General features: G+C 55.4%; 1 protein-coding gene across 1 annotated transcript; it reads right to left on the reverse strand.

The window, feature by feature from the left end:
* Positions 1 to 206: 206 nt before the first annotated feature.
* On the reverse strand, positions 207 to 21234 carry LOC118170085 (aryl hydrocarbon receptor-like). Its single transcript, XM_035332045.1, has 10 exons — positions 21121 to 21234; positions 17862 to 18049; positions 7852 to 7958; positions 5551 to 5640; positions 4754 to 4832; positions 4444 to 4568; positions 3852 to 4045; positions 3651 to 3760; positions 3159 to 3300; positions 207 to 2846 (listed from the first exon to the last, which is right to left on the reverse strand). The coding sequence occupies exons 1-10, from the start codon at positions 21159 to 21161 to the stop codon at positions 1235 to 1237; spliced, it is 2688 nt and encodes an 895-aa protein (XP_035187936.1). The 5' UTR covers positions 21162 to 21234; the 3' UTR covers positions 207 to 1234.
* Positions 21235 to 21785: the final 551 nt, after the last annotated feature.

Consider the following 21785-nt stretch of genomic DNA (forward strand, 5'->3'; position numbering starts at 1 on the left):
GAATTGAGACACAAGTAACAGAGCAGCAGGGGGTCTGCGTCAGCCCCCAGCAGCAAGGTTTTGGGGCCAGTTGATGCGTAAGGCTCCCTATGGCGGCAGCTCAGCTCCCTGCCCATCCCCGGGTGCTCCTCCAGGCTGCTGGGATGGGTGCAGATGGGTGCAGCATGTGCTGAGCACTGGTGTCAGAGGCTGAGGGACAGGCAGGGAGCTAAGGGTGATGGGTGCAAGGGCAGGATCTGGAGGTCCCCAGCCCTGCTGACCTCTGCAACCAGCCCAGCTGGCCCTGCCTGGTCTCAACCTCAGTGCTCTGGTTGAGCCTGTTCTTCTGGGGGCTTTGCCTGACAAACCCAGGAGAATTTGCCCTGCGGCAGGCAGGGGGAAAAGATTCCTGCCTTGGTCTTAAAACAAACAAACAACAACAACAAAAAACCACACACAGAAAAAAGGGAATTTAACGAAGTGGTCGTGCCAGTCTCCAGAACAACAGCTTTAAGGCCACAAAATTGGCCCACAGCAGAGAGCAGTCACTCCCCTCCTTGCTGCCTTCTCCTCACTGCTCTGGCAAAGCCACACCATCCTTACCAACCACAGCAGTGCTCCACTGTCCCTGCGTCTGATGGCACTGGAGGACGGTGACAAATCCAGGGTCAGCAACAGGAGCTATTTCCCAGGGAAAATCACAGCCTCTGCCAGAGGCCAAACCCACCTCCTAGAACCCTGCCCCAGTGATGAAGAGGTCCTTCTTTGGACCCCAAGAGCCTGACAAACCTCCCTGCTGTGACAGGACTGCATTTTCCTGAAAGCCTGCTGATGCAAAAGCCACCAAACTCTTCTTCTGTGCCTGCCTGAGAGCTCTGCGAGGGCACCTCATTTCAGGCACAGGAGGTCGGAGTGCTGGGCGGGCAGGAGGCACGCAGCACCGCTCGTGGATGTGCCTGGCTGCTGGTGGCTGCTCAAAAGAATGTCCCCAAACTGTGGCTCCTAACTCACCCTGAGGCTTCAAAATGGGCTTTTCCAATCCTGTTTTACAGAGCTGGCTGGGGTCAGGGCCAGGAAAACCTTAAACCAGAAAAAACATTTGCTGCTTGGAGCCACCCCTGTGGTTTGAAGCATTTCTAGGCAGCCAGGGGGCTCAGTTGCTGTGCGTGCTGCAGGGTGGGCAGACAGTTACAGCTGCCCCCAGACAAGGCTGTGCCTCACCCCATGGCCACCGAGATGTGCCCTGTGGTGCCCCTCAGGTCCCGCAGCCCTCGCACCGCACCTTCTGCTGGACAGGGCACACACAGTGCGGCCGCCTGCCTGCCGAGGAGGCTGGGGGGAAGCTGGTGCCCAGCTCGCAGGAGGCTGCTGTCGCACCCAGCTCCCCAGGAAGAGATGCTGAGCACCTCAAACCCGATGCTGCTGGTGCCCCAGGGTGGCAAGGCACAGGCTGGGACATGGATGTTTTAGTGGCATCCTTGAGAAAAACACGCTCGTGTCTGAAGACCCCTTCACTGTTTCCGTACCCGCAGTGATGCAGCACGGTGTGGTCCATCTGAGGGGTGCCAGGACCCGGGCTGGTCCCCAGGACAAGTCCCTGGTGCTGGGACCACGCATCCTCACCGAGCACCGCCTGCTCCCCACCCCAGCAAGCACCAAGCTGTGTGGGCAGCATCACCGGGGGCTGTTTGGGGAAGCCACCACCTGCCAGCAGCTGGCTGGCTCCTGGCGGTGCTGGGAACGTGGTGTCCTCATCCTGGAGGTGCTCACACACACCCTGTGCGGGGCAAGGAGCAGGGCGGGGGGGCAGCAACCACAACCCATCCCCTGGGGAGCTCTGGGTGCTACTCGCCATTGGAGCTTGTGATTCCAGGGGCGCTCCTGCCATTTCCAGCTGTTTCGGAGCTGCAGCCACCCAAGCGTCCGAGGGGCAGCCTCCTGGGGACATGCTCTGACCCAAAGAGAGGGCTGGGTTTGCCCAGACTGGGATGTCGTGCCACCGAGTCACCAATGCGCTTGAGTCCAAGGGAGGCGGGCAGCTCGAGGCCATCAGCGCACACCTGGACTGGCTCTGGCCTTTAGGAAGAACGCTGTCTGTGGGAACAGAGGTGTTAAATCCTGCCTGAAACACTTTTCCCGAGTTTGCCAGCTGAAGTGCACCTTGGCCTTGTGCACCAGCTGCCTGGGGCTGCGGAGGGTCTTGAAATGCCAGTGGAGCTGCCAAGTTCGTTGCCCAGCAGTGCTGGAAATGAGCCACAGAATTGCCTTGCTCGCTGCAGGATGATGCACTGCAGCGCGGGAAGTCTGTGCTCCCCCCAGCACCCTCCCTAGAGAGCATCTGCTCCACGTAGGAGCCCACCTCGCTGCCCACGCTCTCACTGACATCCTGGGACGGTGACTCCTCTGCACCCAGGCTTAGCAGAGTGTCCTCCCACTGCTGCAGCTCCACATTGTCCACGTTGAGGCTCTGGAGGGTTTGGCAGATGTTTCCATCCACCTTGCCCTTCTCAAAGAGGGTTTCAATAACAACCAGGAGGGAGTTGCTGTCCTCCTTGGCATCGCTGGCTTTCTCAGCCCGACTTGGTCCATCAGGCTCAGCGTCGAGATCTGGCAGGGAGAACTGAGGGACATCAGTGTGGGAGACATATACGGATGCATCCTGCTTCATCATAGCCCCGAGAATAGAGTTGGGATCTACAGCGTGCTGCTCCATGGGGGAGTCTGCCTTTGCTTGAAACTCCTCCTTAGCCTGGAGGGAGTCCAGGAAATCAGGAAGGTCATTCCCGTATAAGACTGCTTCCCCCGTGGCAAAGCTAAAAGGCAGCTGCAGGTTCCGCTTCCGCAGATGTTCCTCCCCTTCTTCATTTCTTCAGGGTGGAGGAAAGAGAGAAAAACAGCATGAGTACCTTCTCCAGGCCAGCATCCGAACAGCAAGACGTGAGCTCACAGACCTGCCCTGGGCTGGCCACATTGCTGCTGGCAGAGCACTGGGGCTCCAGAGAGCCCAGAGGCAGCTTTGGCACAGCTCAGGGAAGGGCTGCGTGCCCACAGCTCTCCCCTGGCAGACGGGAGGCTGTGACAGCCTCCCTGGAGCCGTTTGACTCCTGCCCCCTGCTGCAGCCCCATCACCTCCTGTGCCAAGGGCGGGCGAGGGCGGCTGGGAACCCAGCCATACTCACGAGAGGGCTCGCTGCCGGGCGATGATGAAGTCGGGCTGACCCCCTTTGTACACCAGCCGGGCATTGGCCTGGACCCACACCCAGATGCCCTTCTTGGTCAGCAGCCTGAAGACCGTCAGCCCGCTCTCCCCTGTCTTCATCACTGGAGCAGGGAGAAAACAGAGGTGGCACGGAGGCAGTCAGCTGGTCGCTCCGGGGGTGCAGGGATGTCACACGTGCTGCACCACGCAGAGCATTCCCTTGCACCCATGCTACAGAGGCAGAAGGCACAGGACACAGCCAGCATGTGATGCAGTGTGGCTGTGAGGTGTCCCTGTACGGGGGGACCAGCTGCCTGTGCAGGTGTCACCCAGGAAACCTTCACCACAGCCGCTCCAGACCCCAGACAAACGTCCCAACAGTAGCAGCTCGGCCACGGCTGCACCAGCATCACCCCCATGGACACGCCACAGCCCTGATGGCCTCCTCCAGTCTGCTCCCCTTGGCACTCACTTCTCACGTGGTTCTCCGCACAGTACATCATGTCAGCCGCGTGCACAAACTGGTACCCAGACCCCCTCCTACACAGCTCCGTCTCCGTGTACCCCAGGATGACCTTCCCCCTGCAGGCAGAGCACACGGCACAGGCACCCTGTGGCACCAGGGTTGCCTGGAGGCCAGGTTTTGCCACGGTGAAGGTGGGAGATGCCATACCGGGAATCGCAGGCCGTGGGAGTGAAGTCCAGCTTGTGCTTCGTCTGGAACATCAGCGTCTTGGTCCGGAGCTCCAGGATGGAGAGTGGCTGGAGGGGAGTCGCGATGGCAAAGAGGGCGAGTGGGGGAGGCACCAGGGATGCCCTCTTCTGCTGCCCCAGAAGGAGTTTTAAGCGTCCATGGAAATTCAAGGCCTTGCAGAGGATTAGAAAACAAGGCAAATGGTGAGGAAATGGGAACTGGCTGTGCCAGACCACTGCAGCTCACACCCGCATGGGCTGTGTGGCCGCCTGCATGCGCCAAACGCATTTGCTGGGCACAGGACCTGTCCCCGTGCTGCAGCACACGGAGCACGCTACCAACTGCTGTTGCAGGTGTGACATCAGTTATCAGGGATATCTGATAACCCAGATAACACGGAGATATCTCCAGGCTGAACATCCTGACCCCTGCTGGGTCCCACCATGCTGGTGTGAGTGGAGGAGCAGTGTACCAGGCAGGCTCCATCCCACCCCATCCCTCCCCAGGAGGCCAGGCTCAGAGCCACTTCCCCTGGAGGTGACACCAGGGCCGAGGGCTGTCCTGGCATTACCAGGAATCCCGAGGAGTTGTCCAGCAGGCAGCGGAGGCGGCAGGTGAAGCTTCTCTCCACAAAGCAGAGGCGCTCAGGGCGGCAGTGCTGGGGGCTGCCCGCAGTGCTGCATCCTTCTGGAATGGCTGAGAAAACACGGGGAAAACAAAGCTGCACGCCTTGCAGGCCTGTGGGGATGCTGCAGAGCTGGAGGAAGCCACGTGCCTGGTGGTCACCAGTGGCCTGATGTGGGATTTGTAGCTGGGGGCAGCCTCTGCGGGCTCCCTGGGGCAGGCAGGGCTGGGACCCTGCTTCCCAGCTCAGCACTCACCCTCGTGCAGCTGGCAGCGGAAGGCGGCTCTGTCGTCCGTGTGGATCAGCTCGAAGATGCTCTGGTAGATGAGATCCGACTGGAATGACATAACGTGGAGGAGAGCTTGGGGCACCTAGCAGGGACCAGCCCCTGCCCTGCCTAGCAGGGATATCTGGAGAAGGACACAGCAGAGGCTTTCCTTTGTGGGTAGTAAACATACAGTGATCGAGAATACAGAAACAGGAAGAAAAAAAAAGGGGGGTGTTTGAGTGTGAAACGGAGGGCAAGAGCAGAGGCTGTCTGCTTTTGGGAGGGTGGCTCAGGAAGGAGGAAAAGGTAGCAGAGTGGGTTTGGCAGCCTCACCACACTCCCGTTGACTTGGTCCTTTGAACTTCAGGGGAATTGGAGGTAATGGGGTGGATGTGGGTAGAGCCCTGCTTTCCTTTGGCATCCCACGTAACCCGCAGTACTGCAGGGCGCTGACACCGCTCAGCACCGTGATTCCCCCTCCCACCCCACCACTGAAGGCAGACGTGCCCAGCAGCCTGATTTATTGATTTAAACCACAGGGGGGAAAGCTCACACCCTGCTCACAAAGAGGAAGGGACAAAAAGCCTGCTATTGCCCAGCTTGCATCTGTTACCAGTAAAGTCACAAGCGTATTTGTTGGCTTTCACAGCCCCCAGAAGAACATGACTCACTTGGAAACATACATCAGAAGTGACCAGAGCGTGCTGGGAGAGCAAAGCCTGGGTGCTGGCAGTCAGCACCTCCTCCCCAGGCCTCTGCAGCACCCAGGAACAAACGGCACCCACCTGGTGGAAGCCCAGGTAGTTCTGCACGGTAGGGGAGACGTAGAAGATGTAGCCATCTCCAGTCACAGTGATGACAAATCCATTGAGTGCCTGAAAGCATAAATTGAGCCCAGAGTTATTCTCCCTAGCTTCATTCCAGTTGCTGGCTGGCTGGACCATCTTCAGGTGCTTCTGAAGCATCCAGGGATGGGAAGACACCTCCGTCTTCTGTAGAGAAGCCACTAAAAGGAAAGCACCTTGTGACAACGTGAGGCTTTTAACCTCAGTTAGTTGGTGCGGGGTTCCCACTGTTAGCATAAGCAGTGGTCAAAGGCAGCCTGGCTGTCTCCGTAGAGCCATCATTCATGTTGGCTTACGGGCAGGGAAGGACTGCACACAGTCCTGAGCCACGCAAGAGCCTGGTGACTCCAGGAGGAGCCCATCTGAAACTCACATTGCTGGGTGCTCAGCCCAGCCAGATGGCTCAGCCACCACCTTCACCTGCCCTGCGAGCTGTGCTCTGCATGGCAGCCCTCGCGGAGCTCTGAAAAACCACTGTAGGGCACATGGGAACATTTCAGGAGGTTAAGTTTTCATTCAATCTATTCACCCAGGCTACAAGGCAACGGGTGAGTACCTGGGCTTTCTGGCAGAACATCAGTGATGTGAGCTCTCCTCCTGATGCTTTGCAGTGGAGCATCTCAGGTGCACCCTCCACTCTCCAAATAACTTCCAAGGATCTGCTTTCATTTGGCAGTTGAACGACTAAAAGCTCAGGACCCTATTTCTTTTTTCAAAGCAGCACCAGCTTTATTTTCTCCTCTGACCCAGTTCCCCAGCCCAACTGTGCCAGCTCACGGACTGCCTTGTAACCTGGATTATTTTAAATGCCATTGGTTGGGGCACACTGCTTGATGCTGTGCGCATGCACCTTGCAGGGGGACCGGTCCCTTCCCTGTGTGCACTGCAGCCCACCGAGGGCCCCAAGTCAGAGCTTTCTGCTAAGTACAGTGTCTGATTAAAATGTTCTTGGGGAAAAATTTGGGCAGCTCAGCCGTAGGATTTCAGTCACATTAACACCCCAAATGCTCTCCAGATGCCTTCAAACACCCACAGCTGCCAACGCCATGGCTCATCCCCCTGGAGAGCACTTGGGAGAGGCTCCATTGTGGGACTGGGGCAATCGCTGGCTCCCTTCTGGCTATTGTGTTATTGCGCCAGTCCCTCTGACTATCACGCCTGCAGCCAGCTGAGTCTGTTCTTGGGAGCAGAGCCCACCCGGGAGACTTCATGCGACCCAAGTTTCATCACCGAAGTCCCACAGAGCTCCCAGGAGCCACCATCTCACCAAAAGCCCCCACGGGGGCTCCACTGGCAGGAGCTCCCCCATCAGCCTGTTTTGTTCGTGTAAGACAAAGGCAGGTCTTTAAGAAGAGCAAAGTATCTGCTGCTTTCCTCTGGAGGGGTGGAAGGGAGAAGAGGACTCGAGGCACAAAAAGCAGACACGTGGTGTCAGTAACAAAGCCATGCAAAAGATCAAAGCTCTCCCAAAGACTTGCCCTGCATCCACAAGGAGCAGCATGCTTTAAGCTAAAACACCTAGATACTTATTCAGCCACCAGCCTTTCCATGGAGCCTCTCTGTCTCGCTTCCTTCTGGCTTACACGCACAAATTGCAGCCCAGGCTAGCAGCATTCTGGCCAGGTGAATCAGCTCCTTGTTCTCTGATGTACAGCGAGAGCTATTTCAGTAGGCATACCCTGGCCTTCTCACAAAGCAAAGCTTGCGCTGCCCATTGATTTCATCCACAACAGTTTCCCAGACCCACTTTCCCTTCTTTTTCCCCCCAGCTTCCAAACCAAGCCTGGGCTTTTTCCATCCCAGAACTCATGCTGGGGAGCCCTGGGTAGGACAAGCAGTTCCTAGTGGATGTGTCACCACGCAGCTATCACCGCTCTCCTTCTAGCGTTTATTAGAGCACAAGGAAGGCACCGCCTTGGAGACTCATTGGGACCATCCCCTGCACCGCTGCACGATGCCCCTGCTCCCTCCCCATGAGGAGGGATGAGCCCATGATCTGTGGCAGGTCCCAAGGAAAAATGCCTGGTTTGAGCTCTGTGGCCACTAACACCTGCACGCCGGGGTGCAGGCAGCAGCCAGTGCCTTTGCCAGAAGGGCACAACTGAGCCCTGTCCCTTTATGGATGCAGCGCACACATCCCATAGCTGCTGGTGCTGTTCAGTGTGCAGGGATGAGCCATCGTGCCTAGCAGATAGCAGGAGCCAAGAGAAAACCCCAAAGAGCCAAACCAGGGCACCATACCTGGAGCAGCAGGTCCCCCTCTGGAAACAGCTCCCTGTTGACCTGCAGATGCGTCCATCTGTTCCCTCCTGGGGCTCGGGGCTGATCCCGCACGCCCGTACCTGCAGCTGCAAGCAAGACAGCAAGAAATCAGTGCGGAAGGGGCAAACCTGGAGCTTCTCCCTCCTCCTCCTCACCCCAATGCTGCTGATGCACAGCTGCACCAGGATACTTGGTGCATGTGCAGCCAGCTCAGAGGGAGGAGATGAGACTGGGGGGGCTGGAGCAGAGCCCATTTACAAAGCCATCCCCGCTCACCCAACACCTCCTCTAGGATATCCTCTTCCCTGCTCAGTCCCGTCCCTGGGAAGCCTCCCAGGTTTCCTTCTGCCCAGAAGGAGATGAGAGCATCCGTGGCTGCAGCTCTCCCAGCACAGCACCGGAGCAGCCCCGGGACTCGCTGCCGTGACCTCCCCGGGCTGATTCACGGGCTGCCTCACGCTTCCTCGCTCCGTGCCTTCGAGGCAACACCCGTGGGTGCAGCCGACGTGAAACCTCCTGCCCTGCTCACAGGCCTCACGTACCGCGGGACAGGCGGAGAACTGGTTGTTCCAGGAACAGCACGGGGGCCTGGGGACATCCCCAGCGCGGCACTTCCTCTGCTGGGGAGTTATCCCTGAAAAACCACTTGGCAGCACGAGCCTGGACTCCGCTTCCAACCACAGCATCAATTTGAAGGCAGCTTTTATTTTGCAGACTCAAACACAAGCACACAAGAAGACCTCCGAGCGGGCCCTGTGTAGGAACCTCCCATCACCACGAGCTCCTGCAGCGCCCAGGGTGAGCAGCACTGATGTGCCCTGCGAGCTGGGCACCGCGGTGTTTTAGCCAAGCAGAGCTGTGGAAGGGGAGCCCAAGGCTTGCCCCAGGTCTGCAGGATGTGGCTGTGCACAGCCACCCCACACACCGCCCCTCGGTGCGAGCGCGGGGTTCCTGCGGCACCGCACAGCCTTGGCTGGAAAAGGTCTTCTTAAACAGGAGCAGGAGGAAATGAGGAAAAATCCCAAGCCATCCCAAGTCTGACTGCACTCTGAGCCCACTCCACAGCACAAGAGGTTCTGCTTTTTATCAAACCATCAACACACAAGTGCTTTCCCTGACAGACTGACATTTTTGTACAAAAAAAAAAACAAAACAGTCTGAGGTCAAAGTATTGCCCAGATCTATGCGCACACGGAGCCTGAGTGACAGCCACAAGCCACCCACACAGGCTCTCGGAAACCAGGTTAAGGATAATTAGCTGAACGTCTTGCACAAGGTGACGCAGAGGAGCCGCACCGACTGTTGCGGTCACGTAGGCTTAGTTGAAGAGGGGAGAGGATGCTCTGAGGCCGTGAAGCAGAGTTAGCCTTGGTCTCCATCGCTGACACAGCCAGGCCACGGGGTGATGCTCGGAGGTGCTCAGGCAGCTCCTGCATCTTCTGCCATCCCCACCCTGAGCCCCCGGTCTCTTGAGGGGAGCCCAGCTCGTGGTTGCTCCCATAACAAGTGCCTTCCCGTCCCCAGCAGCTCCTCTGTGGGTCACTTTAGCCCGTGCCACAGATTTGCCTTTCCCTGTGCTCACGTTTTTGTTCCCGCAGGGGGCAGCTGTCCTGTGCAGGCGCTTCCCAAACTAGTGGGAGGTTGATCAGCCAGGCCAGGGGACGTGAGCCTTCTGGGAAGGGTTAGGGAAGACGAGGTTTGAAGCCAGGTGATGCTCTGCTTGCCCAAAGAAAGGCACATCCACTGGAGCTTCAAGAGGCAGGTGCAAGGCAGCAATGAAGCAGAAGCCCAGGCCAGGCTGTGGGGGACCACAACCCCATTTTGCAAAGGCTTTCAAAAATGAACACCCTTACAAATCAGGACGAAAATCAAACCAAGCAAAAAGCCTCCTCTCATGACTGCCAAGTGATCTACAAGGAAAAATATCCAAATCCCATCTGTATTATGGGTATGGCTCCAATTTGCACACGATGGAGCGGAATAGTTTCAGAGTGAAGCACAGAGTCTTTTTTTAAAACTCTTTTGAAGGGCTGACTCCTCTCTGAAGCATTGAGCTGGGGAAGGCTGGCAGGGAAATCCAAAAAGAAACCAAGCTCTTCCAAAACAAAGCTCCAAAAGGACAGCGAGCACCCTGAGAAGATGCACATGGTCCCCAGCTTTCTCCCTACATCTACCAGCGGTGTCAGCAGGGAGAGCAGCACAGCTGTGGGCTTGCAACATCCAACACCCGCTTGTGCATTTTGTTGTTTCCAGCAAAATTAGTTCACATTAGGGCACATTAGGATGGCATGGCTTGGGGAGGAGGCCTGGGAAGCCCAAAGAGATGGGGGAAAACCTAAAGAGATGACGTTTCCAACTCCCTTGCCACCAAGCATCACTGCACCGGGGTCACAAGGTGCTACCTGCAGGGCACAGATTGTGAGCAGAGCTTCTACGTATCCGTGGTGCAGCGCAGCTGGTGTTCGCACCCAGCCCAGTCCTCACCATCCACAGCCAAAGAGATGCTGAGGCCAGTCTGCAAAAGGCATGGGGCTCTGCCACCAAAGTAATCTATTACCATGTGACGTTGGCTCTCCTTATTTCCGTCAAGAAAAAAATTGAACATAAGGTAAGTTTTTAAAGGCTAAAAACTACCAGAAAAATCTCAGCAGCCTGTGAATTTCATAGGAAGTGTCTCCAGGAAAATCTTTGCTAATTAATGAAAGAAAAAAAAAAATAGCATGACACACAATTGATCTGCAGCTACTGGATAAAACCTTGCTGGAGCCATCTGTTGATCATCCATGTTTTCAAAGCTGTGGGACAGAGACTACTGGTGTGCCATGTCTAAGAAGAGTGGAAGAAACCCAGTTCTGCCCTGAACCCACATGCCAGCCAGCCAGAGTGCTGGAGGCTTCCTGCTGCCGATGTGATCCCCGAAGACCAGAAGCTTTTCATTCCAAACACCAGGTGAGATGTCAGCCGGAATCAATAACGTTTTGAACAGCAAAATAAATAAATAAATCTGCTTTAATGGATCTGGCAAGAACAGCAGGGAAAGAAGCTCCTGGTCCCTGAGAACCAGGCGTACGCCCCCAATGGCATCCTGCTGGGTTGGTGATCTTTGCCTTCAAAAAGAGGTTCCTAAGCCCTGCAGTGGGGAGGAAGACCTCAAGCATGGGAAAAAGAAATAGGAGCGAAGCAATCTAATCCCTTCACCTTTATCTCATCACATTTGAGAAAACAAACACTGCAGTGCAACCATGGAAGCTAACACGTCCCTTGCCCCTGGCATAGTTTCGTCAATGGAAAAGAAAAAGTTATCAGCAAAAGATCCCGGGGTCAGTTCTGCTCTCACGGGCTGAGGTACACCAGTGGGAGATGACAGACTTCACCTGTAGCAAACGTTTCTCTTTGAACAGACTCCAGAGATGCTTGGCAGCATAAAACCAGGAGCTCCCAGCTCTTCCAGTAACACCACGCCGTGCGCGATTGTGTTCTTCTTGGACCCGATCCCAAACCCCATCAAATTAGCACCGACCTTTGCCTCGGCTGTTTAATGAAGGCACAGTGCCAAGCAGATCAGGCTCACGCCATCCAAGTAAAACAGCCTTCCGCAGGCAGACGCCAAACCCACAGATCACAAACCCACTGCAAGAAGTCACCCCGCGCTCTTCCAGGGAGCACAGAAACACCCAGGAGAGCGTTGGCAGCCCCAGAGCCCACGTCAGCCTCTCCGATCTGATGCTGCAAACGCTCCTGCACAATCCTGCAGGATTTTGCCCAGGGAGGGATTTCAGCCACAAACATGACTGCTGTTATTGCATCGGTTATTTCAGGTCCAGACCCCTGCAGTGCTGGGCTATGGGAATAACAAGCAACAAGGAGGTGAATAGAAAAGCTGAGTTAATGCTGACTGCAGTGAGATTACCTGCTGATGCCCCACAGCAGAGGGTCATGGAGCCAGACAACAGCAGAGGTTGGAAGGGACCTCCTGAGATCTCCTAGGCCAAGCCCCTGCTCCAGCAGGGTCAGTCCCCAGCACAAACAGGGATCTTGCATCCAACTCTCCTAACCGCACCATCTTAGAGGTCTTTTCCAACCTAAACGGCTACGACGGGACTATGGGGACCTGGCACTGAGGTGAACTCTTGCTCAGCACAGACCGAGCAGAAGTTCCCATCACAGCTGCCTGGAGAGCCCTGGGTGCCCAAGGGAAAGGCTGCATCCTTCAAGACTTTCCCTAAGTTCATCTTAATTATGTTTCAACCACGATGCGGGCGCAGCATAAAAATAAGCACAGACGTATCAATCAGTGCCAGCTGCAGCACCGACTGCTCCCCAGAGCCCATGACCTGACACCACTGGTGCACCAGCACCAGGAGCAGCCCCCAGTGCTGGTTCTACCTGGGCAGCTTCTCTCTGCCAAGCCAAGATGGCCAACAGCCTTGGAGAAGCTCATTCAGCTCCACTGACACCTCCGGGGCTCCAGCTATGCTCACACGGTGCATGAAGCCTGCTACAAGGACAGACTTACTGTGGCACTGTCACGGCCCCTGCAGGACACGATCCTGCCTCCCAGGCAGCAGCCCGGACTGAGTGCAGGCTTGGCAGGAGATGAAACAGAACAAGAGCACGCATTTGGGCCACGTGGTCTCAAAAACATGTCAGCCTGGCAGGGGGAATGCTGCTTTCCACACCGGGCCAGAGGGTTACGGGAAGGTACCCCACCATTTGTCATCTTCAGCTTTGTCAGGCTCCAGAGCGTGGTCTTATACCTGGAGAGGGCTTTCCATTGGTTCTCTGCTGCAGACGTTGCCACCTGGATGACCTTAATCCAGGAAGACTGAGGCAGGCAGCTGGCAGCGAGCAGCACACACCCTGACAAAACATTTCAAAGCCCCATTTCCTTGCTGCTCCCCCCCCGGCAGAGCCAGCTCTCTGCCACATCAGCAGCCACTGCAAGATGTTTGTCTGCCGCCCTCAGCATCTGCTTCTTATGTTACGTGAACCCTAGGAAATGAACCCCAGCACAGATCTCCAGCTCTCTGGAGGTTTTCCAAGCCGCTCGGTGCTAAATGAATCCATCCAAGCTTTTGAGAAGGTCTCACTGTTGGCAGCAAGTGGAGCTCTCGTCACACCAGGAAGAGCCCAGAGCATCCAGCAGCACTGCAGAGGCAGAGCCAAGCTTTTCTCCTTGGGCATGCACTCTTGAGAGGATGGGGATCAGCAAACTCTCTCCAGATTTATCCAGGAGACTGTTAGACACAGGTCCAAGTGGCAACCACTGTCCACCACCAACAATTTGCAGAAGTGCAAGGTCTAGCAGTGATGTTCATCTATCTTTTACAGAATTGATAAGCCCTCTAAGTGACTTTCCCTTTTGATGGTTTAACAGGCTGCTAAGGAGCTGGAACGGGCCAACTCTAAGAAGAAATTAAAGAAAAACTGGACTGCAGGTCTGCTCTGGCATCGCAGCTCCAGAGAGCAGCTCCCACCTGCAGAGCAGTGTTGGCACCACGCTTTTTGAGAACAAACCTGCCCTCGCAGCAAACCTGTCCTCACCAAGGCTCAGGACACGTCTTCCACACACCAAGCCTGAGACGGTGCTGCCGTCACCAGGGTTGGTTTTGTGCAGCCATCACGCTTCTCCTTGGAGATGAGCCTACAGACACATGGAGCTTTGAGAGCTGTCCTCTTGATGCTTGGAGCTTGTCATTTCCAGCAAGCTACATTTTTTTTTCTGGTTTGTCATTAAAGCACAGACAGAAGAAGGAGAAAACTTAAAAGCAGAGCAGATTTAAAAGACAACCCAGTGAGTCATTATCCTGCAATAGCTTCTTCTGTTTTCCAAACAGCCCCATGATCCAGAACCAGGATAAAAATCACAAAAAAAAAAACCTTTCAACTTTCAAAAATGAAATCCTTGTGAGCTTCCAGCTGCAATCCTGCTGCCTGCTTTAATCAGCTGGGATCCCAGGCAGAAGTCACGATAGCAGTCACCCTTCGCCAGGTGTGAGCAGGCAGGACGCAGAAGCACTGTGTCTGCCCCGACGTGCTCACCTTGGCTGCTCCCCTCACTGCGTACACCAGCCTCCTCTTCCTCATGCCCCGAGGAAGCTGCTGATGAGCTAAAAGCGATGTTACATGGGAGCGATGTGGGGACATCTGAGCAGGAACATGTGAGTTTGGCACGGAGTGAGAACAAGAAAGCCATGGGGATGCCAGAGCTTTGGGAGACAGTTTCCCAGAGTTTTGCTATTGATTCCTTTTCTGCTTTGAGTTTGTTGATAGAAAAGGGCAAGCGCCAGCAGGACGGGGTACCCCAGCCAATGCTAAGCACCCTATCTAGACATGCTCTAGCATGCTGCAGTACTCACCTCCGGGTCACTGAGCTTTTAACATGCACCTATCACAGATCTGTTTTGCTTTGTCCACCAGATGAAGCAACCTGACAAAAGTCACAGTGCAAACATTTACAGTAGACACACATCTGTGCAGCAAACCCAGCTCCAAGTTCAACACACAGAACAGGACCTGGGCTTGTTCCCTCAAAGTGAGGGCTGTGCTGGTCTGAGATACAACCAGCGGGACCACCAGAAAGTGGTCACTTCTTCCACATGGAGGCCAAACTCCAGGAAAACTTCCCTGGTAAATCAAGCAGGCGTTGCATGCTCCGCGGTTCAGCCTAGCCCCTCCATCTGAGAGGTACATGAATCCTTCCACCCCACCAAAAGAAACCAGCCGAAGGCCTGTCACCTCTGCATGGTCTTCCTGAGAAAGTTTCCAAACCAGAAAAAGCTGTATCAGGGTAGCAGGAGGAAGTAGAGCCGGTGCGCACACACAGATAGGACCAGAGGATTGTTCAGAGGAAGCATCATCCATCTCTTGTACCAGCCTGCCTCCAAACATTTGAACTGAGAATAAAAGGATAGGAAAGCCCCCAGCAGCAACAAAAAGCCCTACTGAGACGCTCTGAAGTACGCAAGGGCTGGGATCTCGGGCAGTGCAGGACCCCATTTTCCACAGACACACACTTACTGCAGTCATGAATGAGGAGACAAAGGGGAAGGCTGCATGTGAGATTTGACAAAGCAAGGAGGGAACTCCAGCAGAGAGACACAGGCATCAGCTAAATTCCTGTTGTATACCTGCATTCACCTGCAAGCAGGTCTGCCTCCTGCCCCCAGAGCTCTGAATGTCTGCTCCAAAGACGTGAAGCCAAGCCAGGGGGCTCAGCCCCACAGATTTTCTGGCAGCTATTGCATTCCTTGTGAGAAGCGCCTCCAGCAGTGCCTGGGGTTTTTACTTTTAACCTCTGGTGCAGCCCGTGGGGGCATGTGTTCAGGGTCACCCGCCAGCATCCGCCTCCCTGCCGAACTGGTTAATAACCCCGTACTTTGGCTCTGCACAGACTACGTTAACCCTTTGCCTAGGAGAAAGGGCAAGTGCTGGAACTAGAAGTGCTTGGAAAGAGGAGTTCCTCATCAGCATGGCACCAATTAAAGCCTGGAGACGAGGCGAGGGGCTCTGGCTGCTGAAGCAAAGGGGCCAGCAAGTGACAGGGATGCTCACCGGGTGACACCATGCTCCCCTGCCACTGCTGCAAGGGGGAGCCTGCAGGAAGGAAAGCATCCAGCAGCAAAGTGAACCACAGAGTGCAACACAAGGGGGTTTGCTGTCTTCCCCCAGAGCAGCCGATGTGATGGTCAGGCTGCCATGACTCTCACTGACACGGCTTCAGCAGGCAGGGCCAGAACTGAAGCTGACCTCGATGAATTGTTGGAATGATCTGAAGTCAAACAAGATGAATTTCAAGGCAGACATGGGCAAAGTAAGGCAGGGGGGAAAAAGAAATCAAAGGCACAGTCACCAAATGGGAGTAATTGGCCTGGCAGAAGAGGTCTCCAAGACGAGGACGAGTCTCCAGCTGGATGCGAATCCACACAATGATGGCTTTTCCAGCGCAGCACTTGCTCTGGGAATGTGTACGCCAAGTGCACCCAGCAGGAATCGCTGCTGCTTGGAGGCAGAGCCCCAGCTGGAGCAGTGCTTGGGGCAGGTCCCCGCACAGGGACAGGCATCCCCAGCTGGGGGCTGAGGGACAGGTCACAGACCTGGCATGGGGCAAGAGCTAAGGGAGCTGGGCTTATTCATTCTGGAGGAAAGATGACACAAGAAGAGCTGTTAAGTGCAGCACGATGCTGGTGGTTTTCCATCCTCCATGCTCTTTGCCTTTACGTCCCCACAGGCAGCACAACCAGAGTCCATCACCCATCCTGTGGGGCAGAAGGCTCTGGAGGCAAAACACGTGCCTGTCCCTGCCCCATATGTCCTGTCCCCACTCCATGCCGTGCACACACAAGGTCACTCCTCCCCCGGCTGCAGGATGTTTGAGCAATTCCTTTTGTAACCAGGTTATGAAAGTGATCCCTGGCAGCCTCTCAGGCTTTATTCACACTGCAGCCAGCAGTTCGTGCCCTGCCAGGGGCAGGGGCACGCGGTGATGGTGACTCACGGGTGCGTGGTGCCTGCACAGCTGCCTCACCTCCTGCATCACCCGCTGCGTGCCGGAGCCGCGGGGCCCGGCCACACCAGTAAGGAGAGCTGACTGGTGCCTTCCCTTGAACGTCAGCCAAGCAGCGTTGTGCCAGCACCACCTTGGACAGAAGGACCTGAGGCATCCCAGACCTACCAAAGCCATCACACCTTGCCGTCACGGCAGTAGGTCACATGTCAGCAAGGACCTGACCACCCAGATGGGCACAGATTGAATCCCATTCCCCAGATTTATCCTGCAAAAAGCACGCAAGAGGAAGAGACATTTGGCAAGGCTTGTTCTCAGTCCAGCATGGCCTTTGAGGAGCCCAACAGCATCCAAAACACATCTCATACTACACATCTGGAGGGCTACTGCTGCTGGGGGAGCCTGCAAGCAGGAGGCAGGGAGCTACACACATACACCAAAAAGACGCTGATGCCAAGAGCAGAAGCAAAAAAGCAGCAGTGTCCAGCCACAGTCGCTTTCCTAGTCTGGGTTTTGCATTTTACCAGGGTCTCCACAGTGGCTGGAAAGCAGCGGGGCTTCAGAGGGGCAAATGTGAGGAGATCGGCTTTCCAGGCCTATCAGCTTAACCCAGCAAAAATTGGACTGGGGTCTCTGGATGAGGCATCACGCTCAGTCTGAGAGAAGTGCTCATTACAGACCTAACAGATCCACCACAGCTGAGCCCAGCTGTGCCAGGCAGGCAAACAACAGCAAACCACCAACGTACACAAGACCCCAAGGAAGAAAGGGGAGAGAAATGAGCTAATGAGATGCTGAACTGAACAAGCGCCTTAGGATCAGCTTTGCTTAACCTGCCATCCACAGGGCGTTGATGTGACAAACAGAGCAGCCCTGCATGGCATCTCCTACCCATGCCAGCTCAGGAGAGATGCAGCAGTCCACAGATCTCAGTGGTTTAAAGGATTTTTAGAAAGCTATTTTCATGCAGATCTCCCCTTTCACCCTCCACATCCTTCCTGGAGAAGGAGGTGCCCAAGATCCTGCTAGATGTACTCACTTTCCAACGAGGTTTCTTTTCGGAGAGCTATAACTGACTGAAGAGGATTAGGTCTGGATGTGCAGCATCCAGAAGTGAAGGGGATTGCTTCCAGAGGAGACACAAAACCCATATCATGGCAGCAAAGGAAGGTCTGACGGATAGGTGTACCATGGCCGTGGCACCTCCCTGCAACCTCTGCCAGCCCCTCCACGTTTCTGGAGACGTGGCACTTTCCTTCCCTGTTTTCCAGGATGTCTTCCTGCCAGTTCCACATCTAGAGATGTAACACTGATGCACTAGCATACAAGGATCTGACAGAGTGACTAACAATCCTCCTATCTTCAGGAGATGCAACCCCCCACCCCAAAGCAAACACCACTTCAGGATGGGATGACAGAAGCACAGCAGGGACTGAGCCCAGGAGCTTTCTCACCCCACTCAACACCTACACGTGATACTTGCCTGTCAAGTAGCTCTTCACCTTCAGGTACCCCACCACCAGTCGGAGGATGGAGAGTTTATCAAGCCTGGTGCACACATCTTCGGGGAAGGGCAGCAAGCCAGTCAGCTTGTTCAGCTCCTGGTTGAGCCGGTCTCGGTGCCGCTTGGAGGGGTTGGACTTCACACCCTCAGGAGGTGGTGGTTTGGGGCTGGAAAAGGGAAAGCAGCATTTAATTAACTGAGCCTGTCTGACGGGCTCTCCCCAAGCCCAAAGTTGGTGGTACTGCAGCCACGACATTAGGTGAACTCTGTAAGGCCTTGTGGCAGCAAAAATAAGCTCCATTGAGCCCCCAAGGCAGCAGCTGGGGAAGATGGGGACATCCCCGCTGGCCACCTGGTGCAGCCCCAGTTGGATGTCCTCCAGCTGTAGCGAGCCTCAGCTGGGCACCTTAACATACAGCCTGGCTGGGACAGCTCAGCAGAGCACTACAGACTTGCTCCCATCACCGAGCCCTGGCAGGGAAAGGGACACTGAGGGCAGGGACCTATGAGCCACCAGAGTATCTGGCAACGATATTCCTAACACCAGCAAAGAGCAAGAATAGGAAGTGGAAAGGTCCAGAGAGATTTTTATTTCATTTTTTTTCAGCTAGTTTCCCGTAAGTTCTGCTCCCACAGTCACATTTATCATCTTAAACAGAAGGAAGCTTCACAACCAGACCTCTTTTCCTTACCCAGAAGTCAGAGCAAGTGTTTGGAGCCTGAATCCACTGCCTTACTCATTAACTGACGGTACAAAGAGAAGCACACGTGAAAATCAATGGCAGCACTTGGATGAAGAGATCCTACACAGGGAGGCTTAGGGCACTGCACTTAGGAAACAGACTCTTTAAAAAAAATGCTGATTTTTGTTTTGCTTTCTTCCAATCTTCCAATTTCTGATCCTTTCAGATGGGCATTTTCCACCTAAAACAACATCCGATGCCTAACGTGGGCTCTAGGAGCAAGGCTGAGCCTGCAAGAACAGCTCCCGTCTGTCAGAAGCTGGCTTGGAGACCCATCTCCACCAGCTGCACTTATTGCACACACTGCAGCTGAAGCCCCAGCCACAACAGTAAGAGGTTTGTTGATGACTAATGAGTCGGGGATGTCACCTTGTGTCTTTTGCTTTTTAATGCTGATTTGAATTTTTTGGATTGAAGAAAAGCACTTTAGACTCCACAGGGAACCCTCACCCTACCCTGTACGTGGTTAAATTGCATCCCCTAACATGCAACCCATATTGTTTTGATGTAATTTGTGTAACCACAAACTCTCTCCGCAGGCATCCCTGCTTCATAAAGCAGCTTCGGGTAACAGGATCTGCCAGTATTTAGGAGCAATTTAAGCTCTCCCCTCTAATACTGCTCTCAAATCCCATCTGGCAAGGCTGCTCACATGTGTGACAAGAGAGGAAATGAGTATTAAATGAAGTACAGCGAGGTGCCTGTTGAATTTTTATTGTGGAGAGCTACCGATGGCTCTTCTAAGCACGGACAGAAAATTGCAGCATTTCTCCAGAAAAGCGCAATCATGCTGCTTTGTAAGATAAGCATCAGGAGAGATATACCCTGCTTCTCTGAGAGATTAGGTGCAACTCATCACCAAACTTGTCCATACAAGCCATGCAAAACACATTGGCACTAGTGCTTTTATGTACTCCATTAGCCACTGGCTTAAGAAGCACTTTTGAAACCACAGTCACTCATCAGGGAGGAAAAAATAATACTGTTTTCAATCAGAGAGAATAAAGGAGGAAAAAAGTAAAATCAGAAGTGAATTAATTCCAAGTTTCTTCATGAATCCTTTAAAGTGCTCTGCACACTCAGTATCTAAATACAGCCCACAGCAGCCAGAAAGGGAAAGAAAAGGGAGATGGGCAAGAGTGCTGCCTTTATGGGAAGGGGCAAAACGCAGAGGCATAGCAGGGTCTCTTGGGCAGTCCAGCAGTGCTGACAGTGCTTGGGGATATGTGGGGTGGCACGGCCAGCACCAAAGCACTGGAGGGAATAGCAGAAATGCCACCGGGTTGCTGGGCTGCTCTTTCAGCAGCCTGCTAACACAGGCACATGCTGCACCAGGGAGCTCCCAGGGCCAGAGGCTGCATGGCTCTCCATCCTTCTGGGTGCCAGAGTGAAAAAGCTTCTGGGTGCTCTTCAGTGACAGGTTTGTTCGCTCTCTGCCATGCAGCTCATGGGCTCTGTGCAAGCCAGCAGGAACACTCTCAGCCCTCATTGTACACGCTTAGCACAGGCATGAGCACAGCCACATTATTAGCCACCAGAGAACCAGCACAGGTGAGCACTGCAGGAAACCACGCTTCCTCTGATCACAAAAACAGCAGAGCTTGGTCTGGATGTGTACTTGTGTCCTGCTAACCTGTTCAGACTCCCTGCCCTTAAAACTGGTTCTGCCCATGCTTCCTCTCTGCAGTCAAAGCCCCGGGCAGCGCTGCAACCTGAGCACAGCGCACCAAGCCCCGGCACCCAGAGACACAGCCCAGTGCCCCCCCCCCCCCCAAAAAAAGTGAGAAAAGGCATTTTGCAGGGGTCTGAGCACCTGTCCTGTCTCTGGGACACAGCCTCATGTCACGGCTCTGAGGGGGGCAAAGGCTGCAGCGCTGCCGCAGCGTATTCCTTCCCCGTCTGCCCTTTGAACAGGGAACCCAGCAGGAAGCTTCGCACTCCTGCCACCTGGCAAGGACCGGGGGACAGTAACATCAGCCGAGGTTCCTCGAGCTAATAAGCTGTCTCCAAATTTATTTACTATTTTTAAATAAGTAAAAAGCACTGAGCAAACAGCAAAGAGACTGGGGGAACGGCTAGGACCACCCTTCCCTCCCCACCTGCCCGGCTTCTGCCAGCAGGACTCTGCTGCGAGACCCCAGGGGAGCCCAAAGCCGGGGAGCCCCAGCAAGGCATCACACCAGGGCGTTACACTGCATCACTGCCCGGGCACCGAGGGGCAGGGGGCTGCTGGCGAGCAGCGACCCGCACGTAGGACTTACACCCCCGGGCACCTCGGGGCAACGAGCGCCTCAAGCTCCCCGCAGCAGCGCGGGGCTGCCTGATATTTTTTTCCAGCACGCCGGCACCTACAAAGCGCTGGCCGCAATTAACCCTAATTAGAACAAAGGGTAGCCCCGACCCCAGCCCCATCTCCCCCGGGCTCACCCCAGAGCAGCCTCTCGCCCCCTCCCCAGCCCCTCCGGGGGCACCTGCCCGGCCCCCCGCGCCCCCACCTCTTGGGCACCGGCTTCTTCCTCTTCCTCCCGGCGTACATGGTCCCGCCGGCAGCGCCCGGCACCGGCCCGGAGGAGGGGTTTAAGCCGCAGGGCGGGGGGGCGGCCCCGGCACGGCCCCGGCCCCTGCCCGGCCCCTTCCCCGCCCCGGCCCGGCCCCAGCCGGGGAGCGCCGGCAGTCGGGAACCTCAAAAAAAAAAAAAAAGTCGACCGCTTGAGAGCAGTTTCCGTGCTCTTCCCCTCCTGCAGTGCCTGCAGGACGCTGTGCCCCAGGCTCGTGTCGCTGCTCCCCACGCACCGTGCTCCTCGGCTGCCATGCCCCCCTGTCCCCACGCACCATGGCTCATGGCTGCCGTGCCCCCCGTCCCTCCTGCACACCTGGAGACCCAGCCCTGCCCGGCAGCCGGAACCGGAGGCACCTGAATTGCGGCTCTTTCAACACCGAGGTGTTTTGACGTGTGAGGAATGAAAAACTGAGCAGGAGTTGTGGCGGAATCCCCTCACGTCCCACCACATGGGGTGAAGCTGCCCGGTTGCCCAGCCCCACGGGTGTACCCGCGTGCCAGGACTCCAGGGCTTCACAAGAAAACCCTCCCCATCGCCCGGAGCCCGATCCCCGGCTGCCCCCCTCCAGGAGCAGCCACCCTGCTGCTTCTCGCTTCACG

The sequence above is a fragment of the Oxyura jamaicensis genome, chromosome 7 (assembly GCF_011077185.1).
Source record: "Oxyura jamaicensis isolate SHBP4307 breed ruddy duck chromosome 7, BPBGC_Ojam_1.0, whole genome shotgun sequence".
Taxonomy (NCBI): Eukaryota; Metazoa; Chordata; class Aves; order Anseriformes; family Anatidae; genus Oxyura; species Oxyura jamaicensis.